The sequence below is a fragment of the Globicephala melas genome, chromosome 19, assembly GCF_963455315.2.
Source record: "Globicephala melas chromosome 19, mGloMel1.2, whole genome shotgun sequence".
Classification (NCBI taxonomy): domain Eukaryota; kingdom Metazoa; phylum Chordata; class Mammalia; order Artiodactyla; family Delphinidae; genus Globicephala; species Globicephala melas.
In genome coordinates, this window is record NC_083332.1 from 7,940,278 (window position 1) to 7,967,879 (window position 27,602).

Genomic DNA, 27,602 nt, shown 5'->3' on the forward strand with positions numbered 1-27,602 from the left:
CTGTGCCTCCAGCTGCTTAATCCTTTTAACCTCTCCTCTCTCGCTTCACCCTGACACACGAGATCACAGGCCACGGGCATGGCCACGAGAGTGGCTGCAGGCCCTCTGGAGGCCCAGGCTCAGGAGGCCCAGCCATAATTTCTGCCTCATCTGTGGGTCAGAGCAAGATGTGAGGGTGAGCCGAGACCCCTGGCGTGAGGAAACAGCCCCCACCTCCTGGTGGCAGGAACGGAGTCTAGCCTAGGTAGTCAGAAGTAGCCGCCACCTGACTGACATGCCTCGACGTTAGAGGAAATCCAGGTCTTGTTTGTAGCGAGAACCCCATCTCAGTCTGATACTAGCTCTGTGACCTTGGGCAAGTTACACGATCTTTCCACGCCTCCATTCCTTTGCCTGTAAAATCGAATAATATCTAGCTCAGGGGAGCTGTGAGAGTTCAGGGAGTTAGAGGATGCAGAGGGCTTCACACCAGTGCCTGCACCTAGAAAACAGTCCATATGCGTCAGCTGTTACTTCTCTACAGACGACGGTCAAATGGAATTCCTTTTCCCCCCAGCAGCCTGTGACGGTGCCCATGGCTCGGGTCACACACCGGGCACTGGTCGTGAGCCCTCTCCTCGTCTCTGTTCCCGGATTCCTTTTATCCCGCCACCGCCGCCCCACATTGGTCCTGAAACGCCAGGTGGTCACACACATCCCCCCGCCCCGTCCCTTCCTGCAGGCTCCGGATGGTGGAGACACTGAGCAACCTCCTGCGCTCCGTGGCGGCCCTGACACCTGCTGACCTCCTCCCCGTCCTCTACCTCAGCCTCAACCGCCTGGGGCCGCCCCAGCAGGGCCTGGAGCTCGGCATTGGCGACGGCATCCTCCTCAAGGCGGTGGCCCAGGCCACAGGTGAGGGGGGCGTTGTGGTGGAAGCCCCAGCGGTGGTGGGGGAGCTTTGAGGGAGGGAGTGGAGAGGCCGGGAGCACCTGGGAGATGATGGAGGGGGACTGGGAAGGTGGAGAGACGGGGAGAGCGAGGGCAGCGAGCGGGGTGTGGGGGGAGAGCAGGACCAGGTCTGCCCTGAGACCCGGTCGGGGTGGGAGGAGGTGCTGCAGGCCCAGAGCAGGACGGGGCCGGGACTGAGGGCTGGGGCTTGTGGAAGTAGCTGGGCTTTGACCAGCAGAGTCACGAGGGGAGATGAGGAAAGAGCAGGGTGTGGGCGGGGCCGGCAGCCTCCAAGGGCCGAGCCCTCGGTGCTTAGGAGAGGCTGGCTGGCCATGTGGATGGGGCCTCCTGCCCACCAAGGGCCTGGAATGCTCCGTGTTTATTGTGACGGTGTCAGGGAGCTGTGAAAAGGTCCTGAGCAGGCAAAGGGCAGGGTTAGTTCTGGACCCGTATGGAGGATGGACAGGAAACCAGGAGGCCGGGGAGGAAGTGGGGCAGAGGTCCAGGGGAGCTGTGGGCAGCAGAGGAGAGGGCAAGAGAAGGGAGACGGGGCCCAGGAGGGAACTGCCTGCGGGGGTCAGGGATGGAGGAGGTGAGAAGAATACCCCCGGGTCCATCATGATGGACCCACCACCGGGTCAGGACACCTTGAGGGGCAGGCCGGTCCAGGGGAAGTTACTAAATTCAGCTTGGGACCAACCTGTATCTGTGGGCCACCCAACAATCGAGGAAACAAAGCTCAGGAGATCTGGGTCACAGAGCAGGATCTGGGAGCCCTGAACTTTGGAGGCCTGGTTACGTGCTGGCCAGTTCTCGTGCCCAGGGAGAGGGTCTCTGGGGAGGAGAGGGGCAGGGCTTTGAGTCACACCTTGCGCGGCACCAGTGCTTAAGGAAGAAGAGGTTTGAGGGTTTCGTGAGAGGACAAGGTGCCTGAGGAAGATTGACCGGGAATGGAAGAGAGTCATGGGGTCGTCAGAACCAGAGGAGCTGAGATCAGAACCCTCCCACGCGTTCTCGAGATCAAGACACATTCATTAGGTGCTGACATCGCACCAGACCCGCTGCAGACTGTGTCCACTAGGATACTTCCCTCTGCCAGTAACACAAAACCCAGCCACGCTGGCGCAAAGGAAGAAGGATTTCTCCTCCTTACATAGTGAGGAGTGGAGAGTAGGCGGCAGCCAGTGCCGCCCGGCCTCACTGCCAGACGGGACCGAGGGGCCGGGGCGGTTTCCGCCCTTCCGTGTTCACGCTCACACGTGTCTCCTCAGGCCCCCCTCGGCTGCCTGGCCCAAGGGGTGTGGAGAGTTGGTCAGGCGATAGCACTTACAGACATGGGGCCTGGCAACTCGGTCATGTCCTCATGGCTTCCAGATAAAGCTTTGGAATATAATTGTTTTGGAAGTGAGTTGGCGTGGATCCAGACACCAGAACCTGCTTTGTATTTTGCGTATCGGCGACGCTATGGAATAGATAAGTGTAGGTCGTTGTCAAAAAAAAAAAAAAAAATCTCTGGCCAAGCGGCCAGAGATTGAAATGCGTGCTTTTTCATTGTGAATTGCTTTCCCTCTGTTGCCTTCGTACATGAGTTGGGGCATTGTGCTGACCTGATACGTGTGGGTAAGTTGTGTCATCTCTGCATTTCTTCCGGAGTAGAGAGGAGTGACACAAAATGCCTGTCCTGGGAAGGGCCTGTGGTTCTGATAGGTTGAGAACGGCTAGGCAGAGCTGTTGTGATAACTTGCCTCCACCTTCCCAGCCTCCTGCTCTTTTTAGAATGTATTTTATTGCAGTAGAGTTGATTTACAATGTTGTGTGAATTTCCGCTGTACAGCAAAGTGACTCAGTTCAGTTATACGTATGTTAGGTTGGCCAAAAAGTTCGTTCGGATTTAAGTAAAAATAAAAGACACATTTTTCATTTTCACCAACAGCTTTCTTGAACAATGTATTCACTAACCAAACAAACTTTTTGGCCAACCCAATATATATACATTCTCTTTCCTATTCTTTTCCATTATGGTTTATCACAGGATATTGAGTATAGTTCCCTGTGCTACACAGTAGGACCTTGTTGTTTATCCATCCCATATATAATAGTTTGCGTCTGCTAATCCCAAACTCCCACTCCTTCCCTACCCCCACCCACTGCCCTTGGCAACCACAAGTCTGTTCTCTGTGTCAGTCTGTTTCTGTTTCGTAGATAAGTTCATGTGTGTCATATTTTAGATTCCGCGTATAGGTGATACCATATGGTATTTGTCTTTCTCTGTCTGACTTCACTAGCTGCATCCACGTTGCTGCAAAGGGCACTATTTCGTTCTTGTTATATGGTTGAGTGGTACCCCACTGTATGTATGTGCCACGTCTTTATCCCTTCATCTGTTGATGGACATTCAGGTTGTTTCCATGTTTTAGTTATTGTGACTAGTGCTGCTATGAACATAGGGGTCCAGCCGCCTACTCTTACAGCAAGGGGTGTCCATGGGACCCAGCCTAGACAATAAGTAAGGCCAGAGCACCTCCACTGTATTTAAATTGATGACTTCAAAAGGATAAGGTGACAGAAAACAAGCAAAGGCCCACTGGGCTCTGCCGGAGGATGTTAGTGAGCGACTGGAGGACAGGCAGAGGGTCCCTTGGCCGCCTTCTCCGTCTACACTTGCTCCCCTGGTGATCGCATTCCACCCCAAGGCTTTAAGTCCCGTCTACACACTGATGACACCACCCCAGACATGCCCTCTGGTGTAGACGGGTTCATCATCCAGGCTGCCTGGAGCCGGGAGCCGTGTGGCCACACCTCTCCTTGCCCTCAGCACCCTCTCTCTCTGCCCCCCAAGGCCGGCAGCTCGAGTCGGTCCGGGCCGAGGCGGCCGAGAAGGGCGACGTGGGGCTGGTGGCCGAGAGCAGCCGCAGCACCCAGAGGCTCATGCTGCCCCCACCCGCCCTAACCGCCTCCGGCGTCTTCACCAAGTTCCGGGACATCGCGCAGCTGGCCGGCAGCGCTGTGAGTGGGCAGGCGGCTCACCCCCTCTCCAGACCCTTTGCCCCTGGGGACCCAAAAGGCTCTGGTTAGACTGTTCAGGGCTGGATCGCCTTGGTCCTGCTTGTGGGATCAGAGCTTCCTTTCCTTCTGCTGCTCTCAAGACCGAGGGAACCTCTTCCTGAGAGTCTAGCCCTGATCTAGTGCAGGCCGTGGGACACGGCTCCATAAACATGTGCTGAGCAAAGCTAGGGTGGGAGGCAAGAAGAGAGCGAGCTTTTCACCGCGCTGTGAGCGCGTGGCCGTAGGATGGGGGAGCGAGGGGGGGATGGGGGGCAGGTATTCCAAGAGTGGCAGCTCCCCAGGCAGCATGGTTGGTGGGGAGGTGTGCTCCCCTCTCCTCCCTTCACCCCAGGCACTGACTGCCCTTCCCCCATATCTTCAGTCCACAGCCAAGAAGATGGATGTCATCAAAGGCCTCTTTGTGGCCTGCCGCCACTCAGAAGCACGATTCATCGCCAGGTGAGTATGGGGGCCTGTGAGGGTGGGGAGAGGTGAAGGTGGAGAGGGACTGGCAGCTGTATCACTGCTAGTGCCCCGACCGCCCTTGGATGAGAACAGCGTGAGAGGGGAGCCTGGGCCCTGAGGGGGCAGGATGGGAACATAGGTTTCCTTTCACAGCTGGCTCCTCTTCTCAGTAGCACTGCCTGGAAAAGGGTGGGGGCTCGTGGGTGAAGAGTGCCGCGCTTGATTAGTGATGTCTGCCTTGGCCTGAGTGGGGACGGTAAGCAAGGTAGCCAAGTGGTAGCCATCCTTGAAGTATTTGTCCGACATAGTCGTTGGAGTGTTTCTTGGGTACCCTGCCCCATGCCACGTGCTTTCTTCCTCCCTGCGGCTCTTGAAGGTGGGCCCTGTTAGCCTCACCCCAGTTTACAGAAGGGGAGATGGAGGCACAGGGAGGTGAAGCTTCCTGCCTGAGGTTGCTGGCTCAAAGCAAGGCATGTGGCGGGGACAGGTTCCTGACCATCACACTCTGGCACCCCTGGGGCAGGCTGCCTACCAGTTCCAGGCCCAGCTCCGGCCCTGCCCCACCTTCCCTGAGCCACTCCAGTTTCTCAGAGGGCAGCTGAGGAGAGAGGCAGAGACGCCTGCAAGGCCCCTAGTTCTGTCCGCAGGCGCTGCCAGCAGTCACGGTGGTTACTGGCCGGCCTGTTTCCTCCTCTGTTAAGCGGGGCTGTGTGATCTCAGGTCACTTCCGGCTCTGGAGGTTGCTCTGGTTTTGAGGAGGGGGTCGAGGTTGGGGAGACTGGAGGAGAGAGGAGCAAGGGGTAGAGGGCGGGGTCGGACAGATACGGACAAGCCCACTCCCCGTTACCTGCTGTCTCCCCAGAGCCCTGAGTGGACGGCTGCGCCTCGGGCTGGCAGAGCAGTCAGTGCTGGCGGCCCTCGCCCAGGCCGTGAGCCTCACCCCGCCAGGTCAAGGTGAGCCCCCGTGGCCGGCCCCGTGCCCACACTCGAGTTAACCTGGCTGCCCTTCTCCTTGTCAGAAGTCCATGCCCACGCCCACGCCTACACGTGGTTCCCACCTCCCACTGCCACTCCAGGCTTCTCTCCCCTGCGGACACCATCCCCGGCGCCACCACCCACCGTGGACTCGGGTGGCTGAGCGGGGTTGGGCCCATCCCAAAGCCTCTTCTGCTGGGGCTTGTCTTAGAATTCCCCCCAGCCGTGGTGGATGCTGGGAAGGGCAAGACAGCAGAGGCCAGAAAGACATGGCTGGAGGAGCAAGGCATGATCCTGAAGCAGACGTTCTGGTGAGTTCCAGGGGCCCTGGGCAGAGCGAGGGGGGTGGGGGGAGCCAGAGGGGGGCGGTGGGAAGGGCCCGAGGGGCCAGCAGCCAGCAAGCATCCGTGACCATCACAAGGCTAGTGACAGAGCACTGGGTGGTGATCCAGACGAGACTGGTGCTGGGCACAGGGATGGTGACAAAGATCGGGAAGATGGCCAACAGTGAAGGGTCAGTGACACAGGGACAGGGAGAGATGCAGACACAGAGAAGAGGAGGAGGTATCAAGAGGTTTTCAAGTTCCAAACAGGACTGCGCATGTGGAAAGGCCACGAGAGCCCCAGATGGGGGCTAGTGACTGACGCACAGTGAGGGGTCGTGACAGTCACGGAGAGGACGTCTGTGGAGTGATGGTGAGGGCTCCAGAGAGAGCCACATGGAGGGACCTGGCTAGCTACCGACCCAGGGCTGGCCACAGCGGGACGGTGACAGCCCAGATGGAGTGTCAGCGGCAGGAGGGCAAACGAGCCATTCCACAAATGCCCACGGGGCACCTGCTCTGGGCCAGGCCCCTTGGGTGCTGGATACACAAGACAGACAAGCCCTGCAGAGCCTCTGGGGCCAGGGCAGCAGCCTTAACTCTGCCCCTGCGTGGGCACCTACAGACTGTCGCTCTCAGGCCTGCCCAGGCTAGTTAAATCAGAATCTTTGCAAGTGGAGGCTGGCCTTGAAGAAACACTTTTGAACACATCCTTGAGTGGCTGTGACATGTGGCCCAGGTAGAGAATCGCTCATCTCATGATGACAGACGGGAGCGATGGCGGGCCCGGCTCGAGGCAGACAGAGTCAGAGTGATATATAGTGACACTGAGGGAGGACTGCGACAGAAACAGGGCGACAAGGGGAGTCGGGGATAGGCAGGAGTAGGCCCTGGGGCCAGGTGGCAGGCAGAGGTGGATCTTGTAGCCAGAGAGCAGAGTTCTAGAAACACATGCCCCACCTTGTTCTCACCCCCCACCCCAGCGAGGTGCCCGACCTGGACCGGATCGTCCCCGTGTTGCTGGAGCACGGTGTGGAGCGGCTCCCGGAGCACTGCAGGCTGAGCCCAGGTACCAGCCCCACGGGCCCCTCTGGAGTCAGTCTATAGCCTCACCCTGGGCCCCAGGCGCTGGGCTGGCCGCCTTCCGGCTCCGCTCCCTCCACCTGGCCTTGGCTTCTGCCCTCCAGGGCGGCCATGGGAGGGCCCGCTGCCCAGAGCGCACCCGTCTCAGAAGCCGCAGGACCCTCTCCTCCAAAGTCAGTCCTGTCCCCTGTGCCAAAAGCCATTCTTTTTCTGCTCGGACTTCCCGCTTCTGTGTTAGAGCTGCTACACCAGAGATACCCCAAAAGGCAAGGCAGGCAGGCAGACAGACTCTTGTTTTCTTGTACGTAAGAGTCCAGAGGGAGGCAGGAGGCCAGGGAGGGGCTGCGCGGCACTCCAGGGCTCAGCCACCCAGGTTCCCTCTGTCTCATCACTTCGTCATCCTGAGGTTGTCACCCTAATGTGCCCCCCCACCCCGCCTACCTGACCTCACTCTCATCGCAACCCCCCCCAGGGGTCCCCCTGAAACCAATGTTGGCCCACCCAACGCGGGGCGTCAGCGAGGTCCTGAGGCGCTTTGAGGAGGCAGCTTTCACCTGCGAGTACAAATACGATGGGCAGAGGGCACAGGTAAGGGGGTGGACACATCCCTTCTGCAGAAAGGGGCATGCCGTCGAGCAGGGCCATGGGGTCCCTCAGACCTGAGTTCCAGGCCATCTGGTCGTGCGCATCTCTCGGGGCTGTAGTTCCCATCTCCGGGCAATCCGCGCTCATAGCCACCTGACTGGCTTCTCTGAGAATCAGTTTTGATGATATCGTCACAGTCCTGACCCACGGCAGTGGGAGCTCAAGCAGCGTTGGCTGCACTCGTGCCCTGCTGGTGGGTGTATTAATGTAACGGGTGCCTCCCAGGGCCGGAGATGTCCTTGGTCTGGGCTGTAAGGATGCTCCCTGTGGCTCTTCTGTCCTGGGGGGAGTTGGGGCCGGCTCCGCCCTGATCCTCACCTGGGGATGGATAAGCGAGCTTGGCGGGCGCCACCCTGTGGTACCTTGAGGAGGCTACACACGGTGGATTCAGTAGACGCTTAACAACGCAGATGGATCTTTGAAATACAGTGCCGAGAAGAAAATGAACAAAATGAGTTACCATAGTGACAGTGATTTTAAAAAATACATATGTTTAAAGTCGTATGTTATGTCATACACACACACTACTATTTCTTGGGATAATATACGTGTTAGGTGGCACATATGTAGCACTACTCAAGGACTGTGGCCCAGACGTAGTAAAATGAATAAATTAAAATCATAAAACCCAGAATGATGTTTACGGCCTAACAACATTCAGACAGATCAACACATACACGCAGGGTCAGTGCCTGTGCTTGCAGGGGGAGGAGGGTAGGGATCGGAGATGAAGCAGAGGTGGCGGGGACTTCCACACACAGGGCTGGGAGGTGCTGTTTGAACCAAGGAGAGGATTCACTCAGGTCTCTGCACCAGTACCTTCTCCAGAGCTTCTGGAACCGTCTGCCAATGAAAGTGGGGTGAAGAAGAGAGAGGAGGGGCTCCTGGGGGCAGACCCGGCCCTGAGTCCCTCTCCGCTCCCCCACTGTGGCAGATCCACGTTTTGGAAGGCGGGGAGGTGAAGATCTTCAGCAGGAATCAGGAGGACAATACCGGAAGGTACCCTGATATCATCAGCCGCATCCACAAGGTGGGCACCTGCCGCTGCCTCTCACTCACATGGGGGCCGGGGCTGCACTTACGGGTGCAGGGAACTAAGGCCCAGCCCAGCCAGCTCAGCACAGCAGGGGTTGATGGGAAGGAGATTGGAGTGTGTTGGGCTGCAAATAACGGAACAACTGCAGATGTTATTTTCTTCTCAAATCTGAAGGCGGGTGGCCCTAGGCTGGCTCAGCTGAGCACCAGGGTCCTCCCAAACCCAGCTTGGTCCTCTGTCCTCTGCTGTCCTTGGCTGGTTCCATTTCATCCCAGTGCCTGTCCCCTATGGTCTCCAAGTAGCCACCACGCTTCCAGACAGTCAGGAAAGGGGTTCCAGCTTCTGTCCCTTCCCACAAAGGTAGTGCTTTTCTGGGTACCTCCTACCACCCCCGGCTGACTCCAGCATGGGGGTCCTTGTCCAGCACTGGTTGCCATGGCCACTCTGGTGCAGCAGAGGCTGGGGAAGCCAGAATCTTGCTCTCTGACAGGGAGAGGGTTTGGGATGAGGGTGAAGGCAGCCTGCAGACTGGCCCCACAGCCTAACTAGGGCTGGGTCTCGAAGGCCCTGGAGCCGGGGACGTCTCTGCCCTCAAGGGGGCGGTTTGGGGCCTTTTTTAGGAATCAGAGAGCCATTCTCCTGCCTTCCCTAATTAATAAGGAAACTTGCTCTTTCCTAAAGCAGCAGGACAGAAGTAACAGTATACGTACGGCACAGGCATTAAAGGAGTTCCTGGTACATGCCAAGCACTGTTGTTTCAAACCAGCTTAAGGTGTAGCTTTGTAAAAGGTTCTGATAGAGTTTGAAGAGTTTTGACAAGTTCATACACCCACATAATCGGCATGTAAAACGTTTCCGTGTTTTCGTCACTCCAGAGTGTTTCCCCATGCCCCATGCCAAGTTGGCCCCTGTCCCCGCCCCCATCAGCCATCTCCTGAGGCAACAGCCACTGATCTGCTTTTTCATTGGGACAGGTTCGTTTTTGCCTTTGCTAGAGCTCCAGATACGTGGTGATAGTACAGGGTCTTTTGTATCTGGCTTCTTTCGCTCATTCATTCAACAAGTATTTGTTGGGCGACTGCCCTGTGCTGAGCCCTGTGCTGGAGGCTGGGGCTTTAACAGAGACGGCAGGGCAGGCAGATCTCCATCAGAGTCCCGCTGCTGCCTCTATGAGTACACTCAGAGATCGGGCGCCGAAGAAAAGGTCCAGCATTCATTGGAGCCTTTAAAAGAATAAGACTTAGACTTGGTGTCAGGAAAGCAAGGCCATCACCAAGCACAGCCCAGGGTACAGTGGGAATGGTGCCCCTGGAGTCGTGCAGATTCTAGCGTAAACAGCATGTGCAAAGGCCCGGTGGTTGGAGGGGCACAGCCCATTCAAGAAACAGAAAGGCTAGTGCATTGGGGTACAGAGCGTGAGTCTGAGGGGCACAGGTGAGGCGAGGAAGGGCCACGGGCTGACCAAGGAGAGGTCCCACAGCTTTGGGGAGCTGTGGGGTGGTTTTTAGCAGGGATGAGAAGGGATCAGATTTGGGGTTTGCCAAGAGCAGCCTGGCTGCTGTGAGGAGAGTGGATTGGACGGGATCAGTGCAGGAGCGGGAAGACCAGTAGGATGCTGTGGCTTAGGCTGGACTGGGCTCAGCAAGGTGGTGACAGGTGGACAGCTTAGCAGTTTCAGAGCGGAAACGGACAAGTTCACGGGGTAATTGAGTGTGAAGTGGGAGGAAGAGGAAGATGACAAAGGCTCCTTGGTTTCCAGCTTGTGGGACCAAATAGTAAGTCCTCAGAAAACATAGTTTTTTTTCCCCTCTCAGTGGGGAACAAGAGAAGGGGTCTGTGTTCACATGTGTCTCTTTAAGGTTGACGTCAGTTTGTCAGTGGATCTTCAGAGCTGCAGAAGGAAAAAGATATTTGTTTCCCTGCGTCTGTCTTTTGGCCTCATCCGCCACTTCTCACCAGTCCTGGGTCCCCCTCTTCACCTTTCAGATTAAACTCCCATCAGTCACATCCTTCATCCTGGACGCGGAAGCTGTGGCTTGGGACCGGGAAAAGAAGCAGATCCAGCCATTCCAAGTGCTCACCACCCGCAAACGCAAGGTAGCCTCTGCCCGGCCCTCCACCGCCTGCCCTCATCTTCCACCCAGTCCTGTGCAATCCCAGAGAGACAGAGCTATCAGTTGGGTTGTAGTTCTCTCAGCCTTTTGCAGTGTGGCTGCCACAGCTCCAGCCATCACATTCTTATCCCAGCATGCCAAGTTGGAAGGAGGGAAGGCCTCTTTTCCAACATCTGTTTTATTATGAAAGATCTGTTCTAGGAGCCCCCACAACCTGCACCCCAGCAATCTTCTTTACTCTCATTGGCCAGAGTTGTGTCATGTCACCCCCATTAGCTGCGAGGGAGACTGGGAGAGCAAATACCTAGCAGTGGTGAATGAGGTGGTTGGGATTAGCCAAGAGCCATCCCAATTCAGTGCGTGTGGCTGGCAGCATTGATGCCCTCACAGGTGTGCGGCCTGTTGGCTGGGGAGAAGCGGGGGATGGCAGGTGACAGGGGTGTCTGCCTCGGGCATAATGGGAAGGGACCCAACTGGGCCCCATCTCACCTTCACCCGCCCCTGGTCTCCATCCTGCCCTGACCCAGGAGGTGGACGCGGCAGAGATCCAGGTGCAGGTGTGTCTGTACGCCTTCGACCTCATCTACCTCAATGGAGAGGTGAGTTCTGGCATCGTGTCCAGGTCAGCTGGGGCATGACTTGAGGTGAGGGGAGAGAGCTTGGGAGCCAGCGGTTAGAGTTTCATCACTGAGCCCGGAGGCCACACTCGGGCAGTGGTTCTCAAAATGTGGACTGTAAGGCCCTCCCTTTCCCAGCATCTGTGTGAGGGGGATTTTCTTCCTGTCCTGCGACCTGAACGACATTTTGTAGCCGTCCGAATGCAGAAGCAGATGTGAGAATCCAGCCTCTGTTAAGCCAGACATTAGAGAATTGGCAAAAATATAAAATAATGCCCCTCTTCGCACTCATTTCCATAAGCCACATGATGACATGTGACCCATCCGCTTCCTGCTTCTCCCGAGGTCAGGGTTTCTTCTCTTTATTTCCACGATGATGCCCCATCTCTTTCATCCTGCCCCACAGTCCCTGGTACGTGAGCCCCTTTCCCGACGCCGGCAGCTGCTCCGGGAGAACTTCGTGGAGACGGAGGGCGAGTTTGTCTTTGCCACCTCTCTGGACACCAAGGACACGGACCAGATCGCCGAGTTCTTGGAGCAGTCGGTGAAAGGTGAGGGCATCCGCCAAGGTCTGCGCCCCCATCGCCCACCCCCCAAGATCTGCACCCATCCCAGCCCCACCCTGGACGACTGGACCAGAACCCTGCCTGCGTCTGTTGTGAGGCTGTGAGCCGGGGCTTCACAGGGCTCTCATGTGTCCCCCAGACTCCTGCGAGGGGCTGATGGTGAAGACCCTGGATGTGGACGCCACCTACGAGATCGCCAAGAGGTCGCACAACTGGCTCAAGGTGCCGCCTGCCCCCGCCCCCCTTTCTTGCTGAGCTGGGGACCGGAAGCCTGCCCCTGCTGGGTGGTCCATGCCCAGTCCCCACATCCACCCCATTTGAGCCCCAGAGCCCTTTGCTCAGTCCCTCCCGCCTCTCACTGCAGCCAGCCTCGGCTCTGCTCCCCTAGTGAGTCGACACGAGCAAATTCACCAAGGACTGGTGGAGAACCGCCCGGCTAGGCACCCCAGATGTGGGGGTGAGGGAGCCCAAGGAGCTTTCTGTTCCCTCTGAGCTTACCTTCCGCCAGGAAGTCAGCCAGGATGCAAACGGGATAGAGTCAGGGAGTGATGAGTGCTATGAAGAAAGCAAGTCCACTTGGGGCCAGGGAGGGTCTGCAGTACTTCGGGTGATTGGGGAAAGCCTTTCCAGAGGCAGTGTTTGGGGCGAGACATGGATGATAGGAAGTGGTCGGTCATGTGAAGATCAGGGGTGGAGCATGTGGGTGGGGGTTGGGCGCGGACAGCAAGTGCAGAGGCCCTGGGGTAGGACAAGCTTGGTGTGTGCAGGGGTCGAGGGCCATCGAGGCGTGAGCTGAGGTCAGGGCAGAGAGTGGGTCCCAGATCACCCAGCACTGGGTGGTAAAACTGGGTTTTCCTCCAGGGGTTTCAGGCAGCCAGCGGAGGTTTTAAGGGGGAGTCACCTGGTCTGACTGTCGTTTGGCACAAGTCCTCCGGCCGCTCCGTGGGTGGTGGACGGGTGCGGGGGTGCTGGGCAGAAGTGGGAGCAGGCAGGCGGATGGCAGCTGTCCGGTAAGAGGTGATGGGAGCTTGAGCAGAGAGGCAGCAGTGAGGAGGGGGCCAGGAGACCCAAGCGGGAGATAGCCGGGCGCTGAGCTGGCGGAGCCTGTGGACAGGGTTTCCCTGTGTGTGTTTTTTTGTTTGTTTGTTTGTTTAAATATTTACTTATTTTGGCTGCTCGGGTCTTAGTTGCGGCATGCGGACTTCGGTGCGGCCTGCCTGCGGGATCTAGTTCCCTGACCGGGAATTGAACCTGGGCCCCCTGCATTGGGAGCGTGGAGTCTTACCCTGGACCACCAGGGAAATCCCTCCCTGTGTGTTTTTTAGCTGTTTATGCTCTGTCCCGCCCCCACTAAGCTGTAAGCGGCTGTGCAGGTACAAACCTTGCCAGTGTCAAGGAATACTCGCTGTTGCATCCCCACGGCTGGGCTCCTGCCTGGCACACAGTTGGCACTTAATTGATGTCTTTGGAATGAATGGATAAATGTTCTCTGTGTGAAGGAGTGGAATGCGCCTCCATGTCGAATGGAGGGGGGTTCCGGGGTGACCCCTGGGGTCTCCCCACCTGACCTGTCCCCTCGATCCTGCCTCCTCTTCGCATTTGAGTCCCCTCTTTCTCATCAGCCCTTGCAGCCTAGAAACCTGTTCCACGTCCAGTCTCCTCTCGGTGACTGTCATGGGTCTTCTCACCCGGCCCCTCCTCGCGCCTCTGCTTAAGCTCCAGCGATGGGAGCCACACCCGAGCGTCCCACCCTCACCCCCCACCTTCCCTCCTCCCAGCTGAAGAAGGACTACCTGGATGGCGTGGGCGACACCCTGGACCTCGTGGTGATCGGCGCCTACCTGGGCCGGGGAAAGCGGGCCGGCCGGTACGGGGGCTTCCTGCTGGCCGCCTACGACGAGGAGAGCGAGGAACTGCAGGCCATATGCAAGGTGCCGGGAGCTGGGGGGCCGCAGAAGCGGGAAGGGAGTGGGTGTGACTCAACCTCGGGGGCCGGGCGCTGGGAGCACGTGGAGCCTCTGACTCCCCTATCCTCCTCGCAGCTCGGAACGGGCTTCAGCGACGAGGAGCTAGAGGAGCATCACCAGACCCTCCAGGTGAGCCCCTCCGCCCCCACCCCCGTGTGTGCCTGGGGCTCTCGCCCTCCTGGAGGCTCGGGACGCGGGCCCGGCACTGCGGAGCTGGCACTGCGGAGCTGGCTTCCGAGTAGTGCAGCACGTCCAAGTTCCCGTCCCAGCCCTGCCAGCTACCGGCCAGAGCCTCCGGTCAGGGAGCGTCGTCTCCCCGGGCTCAGTGCCTCGGCCGCGCCCGAGACAGGCTCAGGGAGGGCGTGTTGCTCGTTCCCCGAGTTCGCCCTTAGGATGCCAGTGGAGCCCCTAGTCGTCGCGGTGTTTGCTGTCCTGGTCCCAGGCATTTGGGGGGTGCTCTGACTTTCCTGTGTGTTGGTGTCTCTGGTCCTGTGTGTCCCATTCTTGGTCCCCCCTCCCCTCTAGGTCTCTGACTCCCCGTCTCTGGGTCTTGGTTCCTCTCTCTGACTCTCTCTGCCTTTAATTTCTTGTCTCAGCTCCCAGGGTCTCTGTCGTTTCTTCCTTTCTCCCGTTTCCCCCATCACCCCCCAGCTCCACCTACCACCAGCTTTTTACTTGGAGGGGCATCTGTATCTATCCCCTTCCTCCATCTTCCTCCCTCTTTCCTCACTCTCCAGTCCTGCCCCTGCAACCCTCCCCTCAGCCTTGACTTCGAGATCCAAGACCCTCTCTCCCTTATTCCCGCCACTGGCTGCAGGCCCTGGTGCTGCCCGCCCCACGCTCCTATGTCCGGGCCGACGGCGCCGTGGCCCCTGACCACTGGCTGGACCCCAGCGCCGTGTGGGAGGTGAAGTGCGCAGACCTCTCCCTCTCCCCCATCTACCCGGCTGCCCGGGGCCTGGTGAGTAACTGGGGGACCCTGGAATAGACCCTCCGAAGGAACCAGCTGGGAGGGTGGGGAAACGGGGGGAGGGGATCTTGGAGCCCATGTCTGAGCTTCCTGGGTGATGCTTAGGAAGACTGGAGCTTGCGTTGTATTTGGGTTTCAGATAATGAGGTCAAAGTCTTACTAAAAAATTAAAAAAAAGAAATTCCCCAGGAGTAGAAAGAAAACTGTGAAATTGCTTTCTTTGATTTAAAAATTTTTTTTATTTTTATTTTTTTAATTTTATGTTCTTATTGGAGTATAGTTGATTTACCATGTTGTGTTAGTTTCAGGGTGTACAGCAAAGTAATTCAGTTATATATATATATTCTTTTTCAGATTCTTTTCCCTTTGTTACTACAAAATATTGAGTAGTTCCCTGTGCTATATAGTACGTTCTTATTGTTTATCCACTTTATATATAGTAGTGTATATCCGTTAATCCCAAACTCCTAATTTATCCCTCACCCCTCCTTCCCCCTTTGGTAAACCATAAGTTTGTTTTCTGTGTCTGTGGGTCTGTTTCTGTTTTGTATATAAGTTCATCGGTATCATTTTTTTAAATCTCTTTCTTAAATATCATAATCTCACATTCTGCTCTTAAGTAATTTTTGAAAACAGTTCTTTTCAGTAAAAATTTAGGATACTTCCTGCTGAGCATTTAGGTCCACTACTGCATTTCTTTCTCAACTGTAGTCAGTTTTCACGCTACCGAGTTCTAACATTCCTTGGCTAATTTCTCTCGTGGTGGTTCTGTCCTCCGCATCTGCTAGAGGATCAGTGTCCCCGGGGAAACACTCCCCCACCATCACTAGGAGAGCTCTTAACATCCTCCTTCCGAAGATCAGGAATTTTTTTTTTTTTTTTTTTTTTTTTACTGTTGCAGATATGTCTTTTATTAGCATAAAAATTTAGCTTATTGTCAACAGAGGTGTTCAACCCTAAAATCCACAGATATCCCAAATCTTAATAACATTGTTAAAATGCAAATTATATTGTTTTCTCTTTGTGGATTCTTAGAAACATCAATTTGGAGGTTTTTTGTTTTTTGTTTTTAATTAAAATAGAGTTGACCGAGGAACAGGAAATCTTAAAGTGCATACTCCCTTTGGGATTTTTTCTGATCCTTCAAAAGCTAGCTTGTGCTTTTCTGCTTAGCAGCTGACTTCCATGTAAAGGCAAAGCTCATACTTTTTATCTAGTTTCCTTCTTGAAATTTCTCACTCCTGCACCGTCTCGGGAAGTCGGGGGCCCCTGGTAATAAAGAGATGGGAACAGCATTTATCGAGCATTTAGGTGAAGCAGGCATGTCACTTGTTCACACTCATCCTCACCAAGACACTGACCATCCCATTTTACAGATGGGAAAATAGAGCCCCAGGGAGCGTAACTGGCCCAGGGTCACGAGGCTCTCGAGAGAGTCGGGAGCTGGGATTTGAACCTCACAGTCTGGTTCTAGAATCCACCCCTCTTGGCCCTAATAATAATAACAACAGCATAAAGCACAGCCACAGCTGCCTGTGTTTCTTACACGCTCCTGCTCCGGGGAGCGGCCCCAAGCACTAAATGACCATATTTAATTTTTACAATGACCCATCGCTTAGCCCCATTGTATGGATCAGGAAACAGGCCAGAGGCGCAGGAGTGGGGAGGAGACTTTGGATGGGGAATTGCTGCCTGGGGAGCAGGCTGGACTGCTGCTCCCATCACCACTCCACCCACCGCGCCTCGCCTCCACAGGTGGATAGCGAGAAGGGAATCTCCCTCCGCTTCCCTCGGTTTATCTGCGTCCGTGAGGACAAGAAGCCGGAGGAGGCCACCACCAGTGCCCAGGTGAGGCCCGCGGTAGAGGGTGGGTGGTTGGCCCAGGGGTGGGCTTGCCCGGCCAGGCCTGCTTTTTGGAGAAGGTGGGCTCTGGCCTGGCTTGGCATGGAAGGGGGTGGGGCAGCCCCAGGGCTTCTGACCCTCCCACCACCCACCCTCTCACTTCAGGTGGCCTGTCTGTACCGGAAGCAAAGTCAGATTCAGAACCAGCAAGGCGCAGAGCCAGACTCCGACCTGGAAGATTTCTACTAGGCCCCCTGCTCTCCCCGGGGGCTGGGGGCGGAGGGGGCCCAGGGGCATCGCCTCAGGTGCTCAGCAATCTGGTGTTGCCGGGTGCGGGTTTTGATAGTCAGGTGTGTGTGTGGGAGGGGATGGTTTCAGCTGGGGTTTGGGGTTCTGTCATTCTTTTCAATAAATAATTGTTGAACACCTGCTCTGTGTCCGTGCTGGGCTCTGGGGGTACAGCCATAACAGCTCACCCTTTGATAGCGTGTAACAGTGTGTCACAACTGTCGAAACCGGGGCCTTGCAGTAGAACTCTGCAGTGATGGAAATGTGCCACGTCTGCGCTGGGCGGTGTGACAGAGCCCAAGGCATGGATGGCTACCTTGCCCCTCCCCCCTGAACTATGCAGGAAGAAAGGAAGGGAAGAGAGGAGCAAGAGGAAGGGCAAACATCCCCCTCTGAGCCACTGTGCATGTCTATTCCTGAAGTCAGGTCGTCGCTCGTTTACACACATTCCTGGCTTACCCTAGAGCTCCTGGAGGCCAGATGTCCTCTCCATCTTCACACACACGAAGGCCAGCAGAGGCCAGGCTTAGACTGATCACTCAACGTGCCTGTTGAAACATTGTATGAATTGATGCCCTCTGCTCTAATCCTCATTTTCAAAACTATCCTTCCAGTTCTATTCTGGGGATAAAAGGTCAGAGCCCGACACTGTCTCCGCCTCCATTCTCAAGCCAGATGGGGAGGCAGGAACAACTGGGATCCCTCCCCAACCCGAGTAGGGATTTCTGACCCAGCTGTCACACAGCTCTAAGGGAGCCAAGGTGACCGAGGGAGAGGCCAAGAGAGGCAGGAAGAGTTGGCAAAGGAGTGGTAGAGAAGGAAAGGAGGCTGAGCCGCCACGGGGGACAGGAAGGGGGGGAGCTGTCTTGAGATTGGCGCCTGGTGAGCTCTGCCCTGCCCCCTCCATGCAGTTTCCCATGGGCCCCGCCTGCATCTTCTTAAGAAAAGGCATCGCTGAGAAACAGCGGGTGAGTCAGGGGACAGTGAGAGAGGATGGTGGGCAGGGCAAAGGGAGCTGGGATGCGGGGAAGAGAAGGGACAATAGGGGAGCAGGGGGGGAGAGCATGAACTGAGAAGGTAGAAGAATTCCAGGGAGCATCATGGGGACACGTGGGTCAGTAAGATGGGTGAGGGTGAAGTCAGAAGTCAGGACCAAAAGGTGGAAGATGAAGGAGAAGAAAAAGAAAAAGGAAAGGGGAACTAGGATGATGTCATTGTTGATGATCATTATCATTCTTTTCTTTGACTCCCATAGTGATGAAGGTGGTGATGATGCTGGAGGTGCTGATAACAATAGATGCCACTTTTTTTTTTTTTTAAAAGAAGGGGGTAGGAGTTTATTAATTAATTTATTTATTTTTGGCTGTGTTGGGTCTTCGTTTCCGTGTGAGGGCTTTCTCTAGTTGTGGCAAGCGGGGGCCACTCTTCATCGTGGCGCGCGGGCCTCCTCACTATGGTGGCCTCTCTTGTTGCGGAGCACAGGCTCCAGACACGCAGGCTCGGTAGTTGTGGCTCACGGACCTAGTTGCTCCGCGGCATGTGGGATCCTCCCAGACCAGGGCTCGAGCCCGTGTCCCCTGCATTAGCAGGCAGATTCTCAACCACTGCGCCACCAGGGAAGCCCAGATGCCACTTACTAAGTCATCGCTGTGAGCTCAGACTTGTGCAAAGGGCTTTGCATTCCTGATGTCACTTAATCCTCAGAATGACTCATGAGGTTCATAATACTTTCATCCCTATTTTACAGACTGAATACTAAGGCTCTGAGTCATGAAGTCCCTTGCTTTAAGCTTATACAATTAGTAAGTGGCAGAGTCATGTCTGTTGGATTCCAACGGGCATGATTTTTTTTTTTTTTTTTTTTTTTTTATGCGGTACGCAGGGCTCTCACTGTTTTGGCCTCTCCCTTTGCGGAGCACAGGCTCCAGATGCGCAGGCTCAGCGGCCATGGCTCACGGGCCCAGCCGCTCCGCGGCATGTGGGATCCTCCCGGACCGGGGCACGAACCCGCGTCCCCTGCATCGGCAGGCGGACTCCCAACCACTGCGCCACCAGGGAAGCCCCAACGGGCATGATTTTAATTGTTAGTTTTTAAGATCATGAGAGAGAGAGAAAGATTAAGAGAGATTTGGGGAGAAGGGGATAGTAAGAAAGAGAAGCTGGGGGGAAATCTCCAAGGATAAAGGGAGAAAAGGGGGTGACAGAGGCCAGGGGTTGATGGAATTTTCCAGGTGGTGTGCCAGGTACCCAAGCCTGACCCTTCAGTTATGTCCAGTGGGTGGTGGCAACAGGAAAGGTTTTAGGAATTGGTCATGCTGACAGTGATCACCCTGCCTGGGTGCCACTGAACACAGCTCCCGCAGCCAAGGGATTCTAACCATGGAGGCAGGTGGAAAAACAGCCAGTGGGGTATAGTAGAAAGAATTCTGACCTGGCAGCCAGTAGACCTGCATTCAAATCCCAGCTCTCAACGCACCTGAATTTCTGCATGACCTCAAAGGAATGATTTAACATCTCCCCGCTTTGGGAGGGGATCTGCCACTTATGAGCTGTGTGACCTCAGGCAGTTTCCTTAATCTCTCTGTCCCTCGACTTCCTCTTAAATAAGATGGGCATGATATTTGGCTCTACCTCAAAGAAGTTTAAATGAAATGATTGTGGAAGCCTGGCACAGTCAGCAAACTGAATATGTGAGCTGTGATTCTAAGTCTGGCTTTCTTCATCTGGAGAAGAAGGGGATTGGATTCCGTGGCCTCCAGGACCCATTTCGGCACAGCAGGATGGATGTCTATTTGGGAAAGGCAGGAGGAGAGAGACCAAGATTCAAGGATGGGAGAGAGGAAATGAGAAGGGGTGAGGAAAAACAGGAGGAAGAAATAGCCGTGGAATGGGAGTCAGGAGATGGGAGAAAGAAGGTGAGAAGGGTAGACGGGAGCAAGAAGGGAAGAGAAACAGGAAAGGATGAGGATGAGATGTGTTTCAAGAAGTGAATGTGGATCCCTGATTCTCTCTCCAAATCCCCTGCCCCCTGCATTCCTTTCTAGGAAAGACCACTGGGACCAGATGAGATTGAAGGTAAAGCTCTCTCCCCTAAATGCCCCCACTTTGCCATCCACCCACTTACCTGCTCTCTGTTCCTTTGTGCATTTCAATATAAACCCCTTGACATGAAAATTTTACATCACACTCTTCCCACTCAACTGTGATTTTGTGGCAGTTTAAGTACTTCCCCAAGTGTTTAGAAACCATCCCCATGCCCAAGTGTCTCAGAGACCCACAAATGATGCCTGAGTTTTAGGGTGAGTCCAAACTTGTTGTTTTTTTCTCTTGGTAGTTTCAAAGTTTCCCATAACTTCACCCAAAAATGTGAAGGACTTCACTGCTGTCGTTTAGTGGTCTCAGGAACTATTCTTTTTGCTAACACATTTCATACATCACTCCTTTTAAAAATTTTTATAATGTATTCTTTTTTGAGGAGTCTTTAGTCAGTGCCTCATTGATAGTTTCAAGCGATGCTACTCTTCCCCAGTGACTGTTTCAACTTCCCCAAAGTTCTTCTCTCTTAACTTTCAGAGCTCCGGGAAGCATTTCTTGAGTTTGACAAGGACCGAGATGGGTTCATCTCTTGTAAGGATTTGGGGAATCTCATGAGGACAATGGGTTACATGCCCACGGAGATGGAACTGATTGAACTGGGCCAGCAAATCCGCATGAACTGTGAGGCCAGGGGGTGGGAGGAATGACTGGGTTTAGGGGAGGGCTAAGGGTGGAATTGGGAAGGATATATGGAGGTTGAGAGTAGAGTTGGAGATAGGGAGGAGGGAAGAGGGGCTAGAAGTCTGGAAGGAAACAGTTCAGACTCTACTTAGGGAGGCAACATTTGAAGTGGTTAAAAGCGTGACTTTTAGGGATAGATTTGGGTTCAAGTCCCAGTTCTGTTATTAACTAACTGTAGTCATATAAGAAGTGGAGTTAGCCCCCACTCTTGAGTCTCAGTTTCCCCATCCACCCAGTGAAGATGATATCACTCCTTACCTTGTGGGATTGTAGAAAGGAAGGGATAAAGATGTTAATACAGGTAAAGGCTTAGCCTCTAGTAAATGCTTATTAAATGTAAGTTATTACTATCACCACTAAGATTCGTCAGTGGAGGGCAACATTGGAGCTGTATTTGATGCTGGAAACAAACTTGGAGTTGGAGCCTAATGTTGGTGAATAATGTTACAGAAAAGATGGGTTTTTAGATGGAGGCAAGCTGATTTTGTCACGGAAGCTGGGATAAAATTGCTACGGGGTTTGCTTCTGGGCATGTTACTGAGTAAACAATGCTAAATTCAAGGAGGTGATAGTATTCATATCTGGAAGGGATTTAGTGCTCATTTAATTCATACTCTCCCTTCTCCAGATCTGCAGATGAGGGAACCTACATCTGAACCAATTAAGAGATTTTCTCAAGGTTACACCAACAGTCAGTTACTTCCACCCTACGGCACCCCATCCACTCCTGTTCAGATGAGAGGGACAAGAGGGCATGAGTTGGCTAAGAAAGGAAGCTCTTAGAAGGCAGAGCGATCAGAGCAGATCTATTTCTTGAACAGAGTTGAAGGGCAAAGTGAAGTAATGGAGGGTTGGGGGTGTATGGAATCTCACTAGACCTGCCTCTTCTGTCCTCAGTGGGTGGCCGTGTAGATTTTGACGATTTTGTGGAGCTGATGGCCCCCAAATTGCTTGCAGAAACAGCTGGGATGATTGGTGTCCAGGAGATGCGAGATGCTTTCAAGGAAGTAAGTTTCATAATGTTGGAGGTGGTTGAGGGAGACCCAAGAGGTCTATGATTAGCCGTTAACCATGGACAGAACCCACCAAAACCAGTTATTTTTTCTAACTATGGTGGGATTTATAGGGAAGGAAAATAACATATTTCAAGCACCTGCAATGGACAAGATCCTCTACCTATTTCATCTAATTTTGTCCTCACAAGTAACATTAGGAGTAAGTAGTCATGTATCCCAATACTACATATGAGGAAACTGAGGCTCATGGAAATTGCGTACCTTATCCAAGATCCTGCAATCTACAAAACACACGCTAGAACCTCTAATCCTCATGCCTGTGATAGGAAGAGGGAATCCAAGAATTTGAGATCCCAGAAAGAAGCTGCAAGACATCGTCTGGTTGAAACTACTTGTTGTAGGGATGCTTTAAAAAGATGAGATCCAGGGAGGGTAAGGGGCTTGCTGAAATTCACTTAGATTCCTTGATAAAATGCTCTTCTCTCTCAGAGAGCTTTCAACTACGTGAGGCAAAAATAAAGAAGAGTATAGTGTTGGGAAGGGGACACCCTAGAGTCAGGCAAACATGGGTCCAAATCCCAGGAAGATCTCTACCTACTAGCTGTGTGGTTTTCTGTCTCAGCTTCATGTAAAGATCTAAAGCTACATCGTCCAATAGAACTTCCTGTGATCATGAAAATGCTCTGTCCACGGTGGTAGCCGCTGGCCTGAAATGTGGCTTGTGTGACTGAGGAACTGAATTTTTAATTGTATTTAATTTTTAAAAATTTTATTGAAGTATAGTTGATTTACAATGTTGTGTTAATTTCTGCTGTACAGCACAATGATTCAGTTATACATATATAGACATTCCTTTTCCTATTCTTTTCCATTATGGTTTATCACAGAATATTGAATATTGTTCCCCGTGCTATACAGTAGGACCTTGTTTATCCATCCTTTATATAACAGTTTGCACCTGCTAATCCCAAACTCCCAATCCTTCCCTCCCCCACCCCCTCCCCCTTGGCAACCACAAGTCTGTTCTCTGTGTCTTCGAGTCTGTTTTTGTTTCATAGATATGTTCATTTGTGTCGTATTTTAGATTCCACATATAAGTGATATCATATGATATTTGTCTTTCTCTTTCTGACTTACTTCACTTAGTATGATAATCTCTAGGTCTATCCATGTTGCTGCAAATGGCATTATTTCATTCGTTTTTATGGCTGAGTAATATTCCATTGTATACACATAATTGTATTTAATTTTGATTAGTTTCAATTAAATTAATTTCCATTTGTATTCAATTGAATATAATTTCAATTCATTTGAATCTAAAAATGAATACTCAATGCAATTATCGGAAAACTTTCATTTGGAACAACTTGGGTATGCAGATCTACCTTTTCAACTATATACTTCATGAAACCTACATGCAGGTTCCTGATGTTATTTCTGTTATATTCTGTTATTTCTGATAACATTTAGTGTCTGAATTGAGACGTGCTGTGAGTATAAAATACACGCTGGATTAAGATTTAGTAGCTTAGTTTAAGTATCTTTGGAGGGTAGGTGTGTTAACTAACCATGCTAAGGACATACTAAGTAAGTCCTTAGCATGGTATTATACTAAGTCTTATGAAATCCAGTACACATAAAAAGAATATAACAGCTTTTCAGTGACTGTGAAGCTGGAGAGATCCCAGCCAGGAGAAGGACGCTGGGTAAATAAAATGGTTTGATCTCAGAAAAAAAAAGAATGTAACATAGTTCATTAATAATTTTTAAATTGATTACATGGTTAAATCAATTTTTAAATTGCTTACATTTAAAATTTTTTTAATGATATATTAGATAGATGAAGTAAAATCAATTATAAAAAATTAATTTCACTTGTTCCCTTAAAATTTGTGTATGTGGCGGTAGGAGGCTGTTAGAAAAATTTTAATTACCCATGAGGTTCACATTGTATTTCCTTCGGGCAATGCACTGCTCTAGGGGAAATCACACCCCAGGATTAGAAAGCAGCAGGTACAAACACTGAAAGGCAGGAAGGCATGTCTGAGGAAGAGCAAGAAGCCCGGAGTACTTGGAGAGGCATGAGCCAGAGAGAGTAGCATGAAATAAACAGGAGTTGCTAAAGGCAGGACCCCATCCCATAGCAGTTTGCGAGTCACGGAGCGGTGTCAGGAGTTTCTTCTGAGTGGGATAGGAAGCCACCGGAGGACTTTAAGCCAGGGAGGGACAAGATCTGATTGGTGTTTTAAATGAACACGAATGCCAAGTCCCAACGTGTGGAGGACAGATTATGTAGGACCACAGTGGGAGCTGGAAGACCAAGTAGGAGGCTGTCGCCATAATCAGGCACAAGGTGATCGTGGTTTGAACCAGGTTAGTTAGCATCGATGTAGCTGGAGAAGGGCAGTTGGCTCCCAGATACGTTTGGACATAGAACTTATGTTCTAAGACTTTCTAGTGGATTAGTTAAAGGTGTGCAGCATAGAGAGGGCTAAGCATGGAGCAAGGGACGAGACTCCTTGAACCTGCCTTCAAGGAGCTTTTAGAGGATAACGTGCAAAAGCTCTCAGCTGAGTTTTGTTTGTTTGTTTTGGCCATACCACGTGGCTTGTGGGATTGTAGTTCCCCAACCGGGATTGGACCCAGGGCCACAGCGGTGAAATTTACAATGATTTACAATGTCGTGTTAGTTTCAGGTATACAGTAAAGTGATTCAGTTTTATATATATATAAATGTATAGATTCTTGTTTTAATATATAAATGTACATATTCTTTTTTTTTTCATTCCCTTCCATTATAGGTCATTACAAGATACTGAGTATAGTTCCCTGTGCTATACAGTAGGTCCTTGTTGGTTATCTTTAGCTGAGTTCTTGACTCACAGTAAGTGATTAATAAACAGTGCTATTATTATTATTATTGTTGCTAATATTATCCCCTGTGCTCCAATTCAGTTTGATGCCAATGGAGACGGGGAGATCACCCTGGGAGAGCTGCAGCAGGCCATGCAGAGGCTCCTGGGAGACAAGCTCACTCCCCAGGAGATCTCCGAGGTTGTCCAGGAAGCCGACATTAACGGAGACGGCACCGTCGACTTTGAAGGTAATGTTGTATAGGGGTAGCCACCTCCATCTCCCCAGTGTGATTTTTTTGCAAGTTGGCCATTCCTTCTCACTCTTCCCCCAGTTTGAGGTTGGAGGAGGCGGGTTAGATTTTGGAGGTGTTTGTTTCATCCCTTTCTGCCCATGTCATTTCCAAGAGCTCAGTGCCTCTCACCTCTCCTTGTTTCTGTCTTGGCCACTCCTTGGAACACCCTGTCCAGAAGCCCATTCCTACTCCACTTCTCCCATCCCTTCTTTGTTCCCTGGATGCCTTTATCATAGGAAAAAAAATGTCCCATCAGAAGGAGATTAGCCTCTGGGATGCTGGGGTCAGATTCATGGGTTTCAAATTCAGGATCACCTCTTACTAACTATGTGTCCTTATCCTAGTCGCTTCCTCTCTTTTAGTGTCAGTTTTCACATCCGCAAAATGGGAGTAAAGATGCTACCTTTCTCCCCAGTTTTAGAGAAAAACTAAAAGAAATCATGCACTAAGGACCCCTTGCTGTCATTGCTCATGTCCTGTCTGTAAAACCCTTTCCTCTTTCCTCTGGCTAAGTCTTAGTTATGCCCCTGGTTGGGGCCCCATCTTTCTTTCCAGGCTCAGGATCCCTCGGTGCTCCGGTAACACCCACGCACGCCTCTGCAGTGATACTGGCACGTGACATCACAATAGCTTCCAATCGTTGATTGCCTGTTTCCTTCTGAGGCCACAGACTAAATCTTTCATCATTATACCCCAATTCCTAGCAGAGAGCTCAGCACATGTGTTTTGAGTGATTGGATAAATGAGAAATATTGGAGTCTTGAGCGGATGGGGGGGGATCATTTTTGTGGGAGACATCAATAGGGCACGTCAAGTTCCCATCGTGACATTCTCTGGTTCAAATTCTTAGTCTGATATTCAAGTGCATCCATGATGCTGCCCCAGTTACCCACCCACCCAGCCTCTATCTTCTACAACCACTCTCTGAATTTTTATGCTCTGGTGTACACTTGGTACTGCTCTGTGTTCTCCAACTTCTGTTCCTTTCTCCCTGATGTTCCTTCCACTTACCACACCTTTCCCGTGTTATCGATGCATTTTCAAATCCTATCCATCTCTCAGGAGTTCATGCCAGTGCAACCTCTGCTAAGATGCTTCCCTTCATCCTTATGTGGTGTAGTAGTCCCAGCTGTGAAGACTTACAGGGATTTTTCTCTTCCTCTCCAAAGGAAGTTATGACTGCAGACCTTGAGTTACATTTGCCTCCTGGGTTGTGAATTTCTGTGGGGCAGAGGGAGTTTCTCTAACCCATCTCTGCTGTGAAATTCCCAGCATAGAAACTTAGTAGACGTTTGTTGCATGGCTGCGACGTAGCAAATGTTTGCTGGATGCCTGCTGGATCTAGCCAGGCTCAGGTGCAGAGTAGGCATCAATGAAGATCTGGGAGAGGTACAATGGTTTCAGGAAATAGTTCCTCAGGCCAGTCACAGGGAAGGGAAGGACAGAGGGGCCTCGAGACCTGGGTGGGACCAATAAGTCCACCTGACTTTGAGTCCTAGCAAAGTCATGGGTTCATTCCAGGGTTCTCCATTCACCATCCACGTGATCTCAGCCATGTTGGTCAACCTCACCAGCCTCAGTTTGCTTACCTGTGAAACAGTACTTACCCCTCCAAGATCGGTTGAAAAGTTGAAATCAGAGACTCATAATGACAATTTATTGAACACCGACTGTGTCTTCTAAGCATTCTGTTGTTTAACCATCTTAAAAATCATAGAAGGTAAATAGCAATCCTATGATTCCCATTTTGTAGATGAAGAAATCAAGGCATAGAGGGGTCAGGTTATTAATTTCCCAAAGATCACCAGTGGTTCCTGACACATAGTAAAGGCTGGAAAAAATAATGGCAGGTACTCTTACAAATAGGTACCTCACTGAGGGGGGAGGGATAAATCAGGAGCTTGGGATTAACATACACACACACTACTCTATATAAAAGAGATAAACAACAAGGACCTACTGCATAGCACAGGGAGCTCTGCTCAGTGTTCTGTAGTAATCTAAAGGGAAAACAATCTGAGAAAGAATGAATATATCTGTATGTAGAACTGGATCACTGTGCTGTACACCTGAAACTAACACAACATTGTAAATCAACTCTACTCCAATAAAAAAATTATTTTAAAAAGCAAATGAAGAAAAAAAAAAAACCAACAAAGGGGTGCCTCACCAGAAATTTTGGTTTTGCAGAGTTTGTGAAGATGATGTCTCGTTGAGGAGGTTCTGGAATCCCACGTCACTCTCCACCTGGTCAACGTGGATCAAGCCCTAGCGGAGGACCACATCCCCATGGGCCCTCAAAGGAGAGAGGGTGGGAGACTGGCATTGCAGCGCTATGGATTGAGGTTAGACTAGAAACGATAGCTTTGGCTATCGTAGGGGTTAGATGGGGTAGGAGTTACATCTCTGGAACTGGTTTAAGACGGAAGAGTCTGCGTGTGGAAATGTGAACAGAACAGTCTAGTTGCCACTCCCCAAATTCCAAAGACTAATGACATCTTTGGACTTCACGTCATCCTAAATCCCTATAACCTGCCAGAGTCTCTTCCCGCAGTTCCTCTGGGTTAAAGTCGTCTTTTCCCCTGTTAGACTCAAAGAGTTCAGCACAGAGTCTACCATTCCCCCTTCTTGCTTCAACTGCTTCAAATCTCCTCAGTTTCTTTCTCTCAGTAGAAGGAGGCATGTCAATCATGAGGCTAGAAACAGCGTTCTTGATAAGACTGGGCATGGAACTGGTTAATTAAAGAGGCATCCAAGTGAGATTACCACCCCACCCCCACCCCTCCTTGTTTTCT

At 52.1% G+C, this 27,602-nt stretch overlaps 2 protein-coding genes across 4 annotated transcripts in view; both read left to right on the forward strand.

Moving 5' to 3' along the window:
* LIG1 (DNA ligase 1) overlaps positions 1-16,960 on the forward strand; it is a 41,752-nt gene extending 24,792 nt beyond the window's left edge. Inside the window, exons 12-28 of one of the 2 annotated variants that reach the window (XM_030873747.3) lie at positions 722-894; positions 3,770-3,936; positions 4,358-4,434; positions 5,303-5,394; positions 5,627-5,726; positions 6,722-6,807; positions 7,294-7,409; positions 8,401-8,496; positions 10,489-10,599; positions 11,144-11,215; positions 11,640-11,784; positions 11,939-12,021; positions 13,578-13,730; positions 13,842-13,895; positions 14,584-14,727; positions 16,492-16,584; positions 16,744-16,960. In XM_030873747.3, coding sequence (XP_030729607.1) covers positions 722-894; positions 3,770-3,936; positions 4,358-4,434; positions 5,303-5,394; positions 5,627-5,726; positions 6,722-6,807; positions 7,294-7,409; positions 8,401-8,496; positions 10,489-10,599; positions 11,144-11,215; positions 11,640-11,784; positions 11,939-12,021; positions 13,578-13,730; positions 13,842-13,895; positions 14,584-14,727; positions 16,492-16,584; positions 16,744-16,827 — 1,846 coding nt within the window. In that variant the 3' untranslated portion in view covers positions 16,828-16,960. The remainder of the gene's footprint in view (positions 1-721; positions 895-3,769; positions 3,937-4,357; positions 4,435-5,302; positions 5,395-5,626; positions 5,727-6,721; positions 6,808-7,293; positions 7,410-8,400; positions 8,497-10,488; positions 10,600-11,143; positions 11,216-11,639; positions 11,785-11,938; positions 12,022-13,577; positions 13,731-13,841; positions 13,896-14,583; positions 14,728-16,491; positions 16,585-16,743) is intronic. The other variant, XM_060288929.2, reaches the window with a different exon arrangement.
* Positions 16,961-17,732: 772 nt separating this feature from the next.
* On the forward strand, positions 17,733-27,602 carry CABP5 (calcium binding protein 5). 2 transcript variants are annotated; one of them, XM_060289312.1, is made up of 7 exons: positions 17,784-17,834; positions 18,434-18,436; positions 19,911-19,941; positions 20,440-20,583; positions 21,541-21,650; positions 24,615-24,762; positions 26,998-27,602. In XM_060289312.1, the coding sequence occupies exons 1-7, from the start codon at positions 17,784-17,786 to the stop codon at positions 27,021-27,023; spliced, it is 513 nt and encodes a 170-aa protein (XP_060145295.1). In that variant the 3' UTR covers positions 27,024-27,602. The 2 variants fall into 2 exon arrangements, with proteins under 2 accessions (XP_030729610.1, XP_060145295.1); XM_030873750.2 differs by lacking the exon at positions 18,434-18,436 and having other exon boundaries at positions 17,733-17,834.

What these genes read in the sequence shown, in the direction of transcription:
- CABP5 (XM_030873750.2), top strand. Translation starts at nt 17,772, where the DNA reads ATGCAGTTTCCCATGGGCCCCGCCTGCATCTTCTTAAGAAAAGGCATC. An exon ending in GCATCGCTGAGAAACAGCGG is followed by an intron (nt 17,835 to 19,910) that starts GTGAGTCAGGGG and finishes ATTCCTTTCTAG; the next exon opens with GAAAGACCACTGGGACCAGA. An exon ending in TGCGAGATGCTTTCAAGGAA is followed by an intron (nt 21,651 to 24,614) that starts GTAAGTTTCATA and finishes GCTCCAATTCAG; the next exon opens with TTTGATGCCAATGGAGACGG.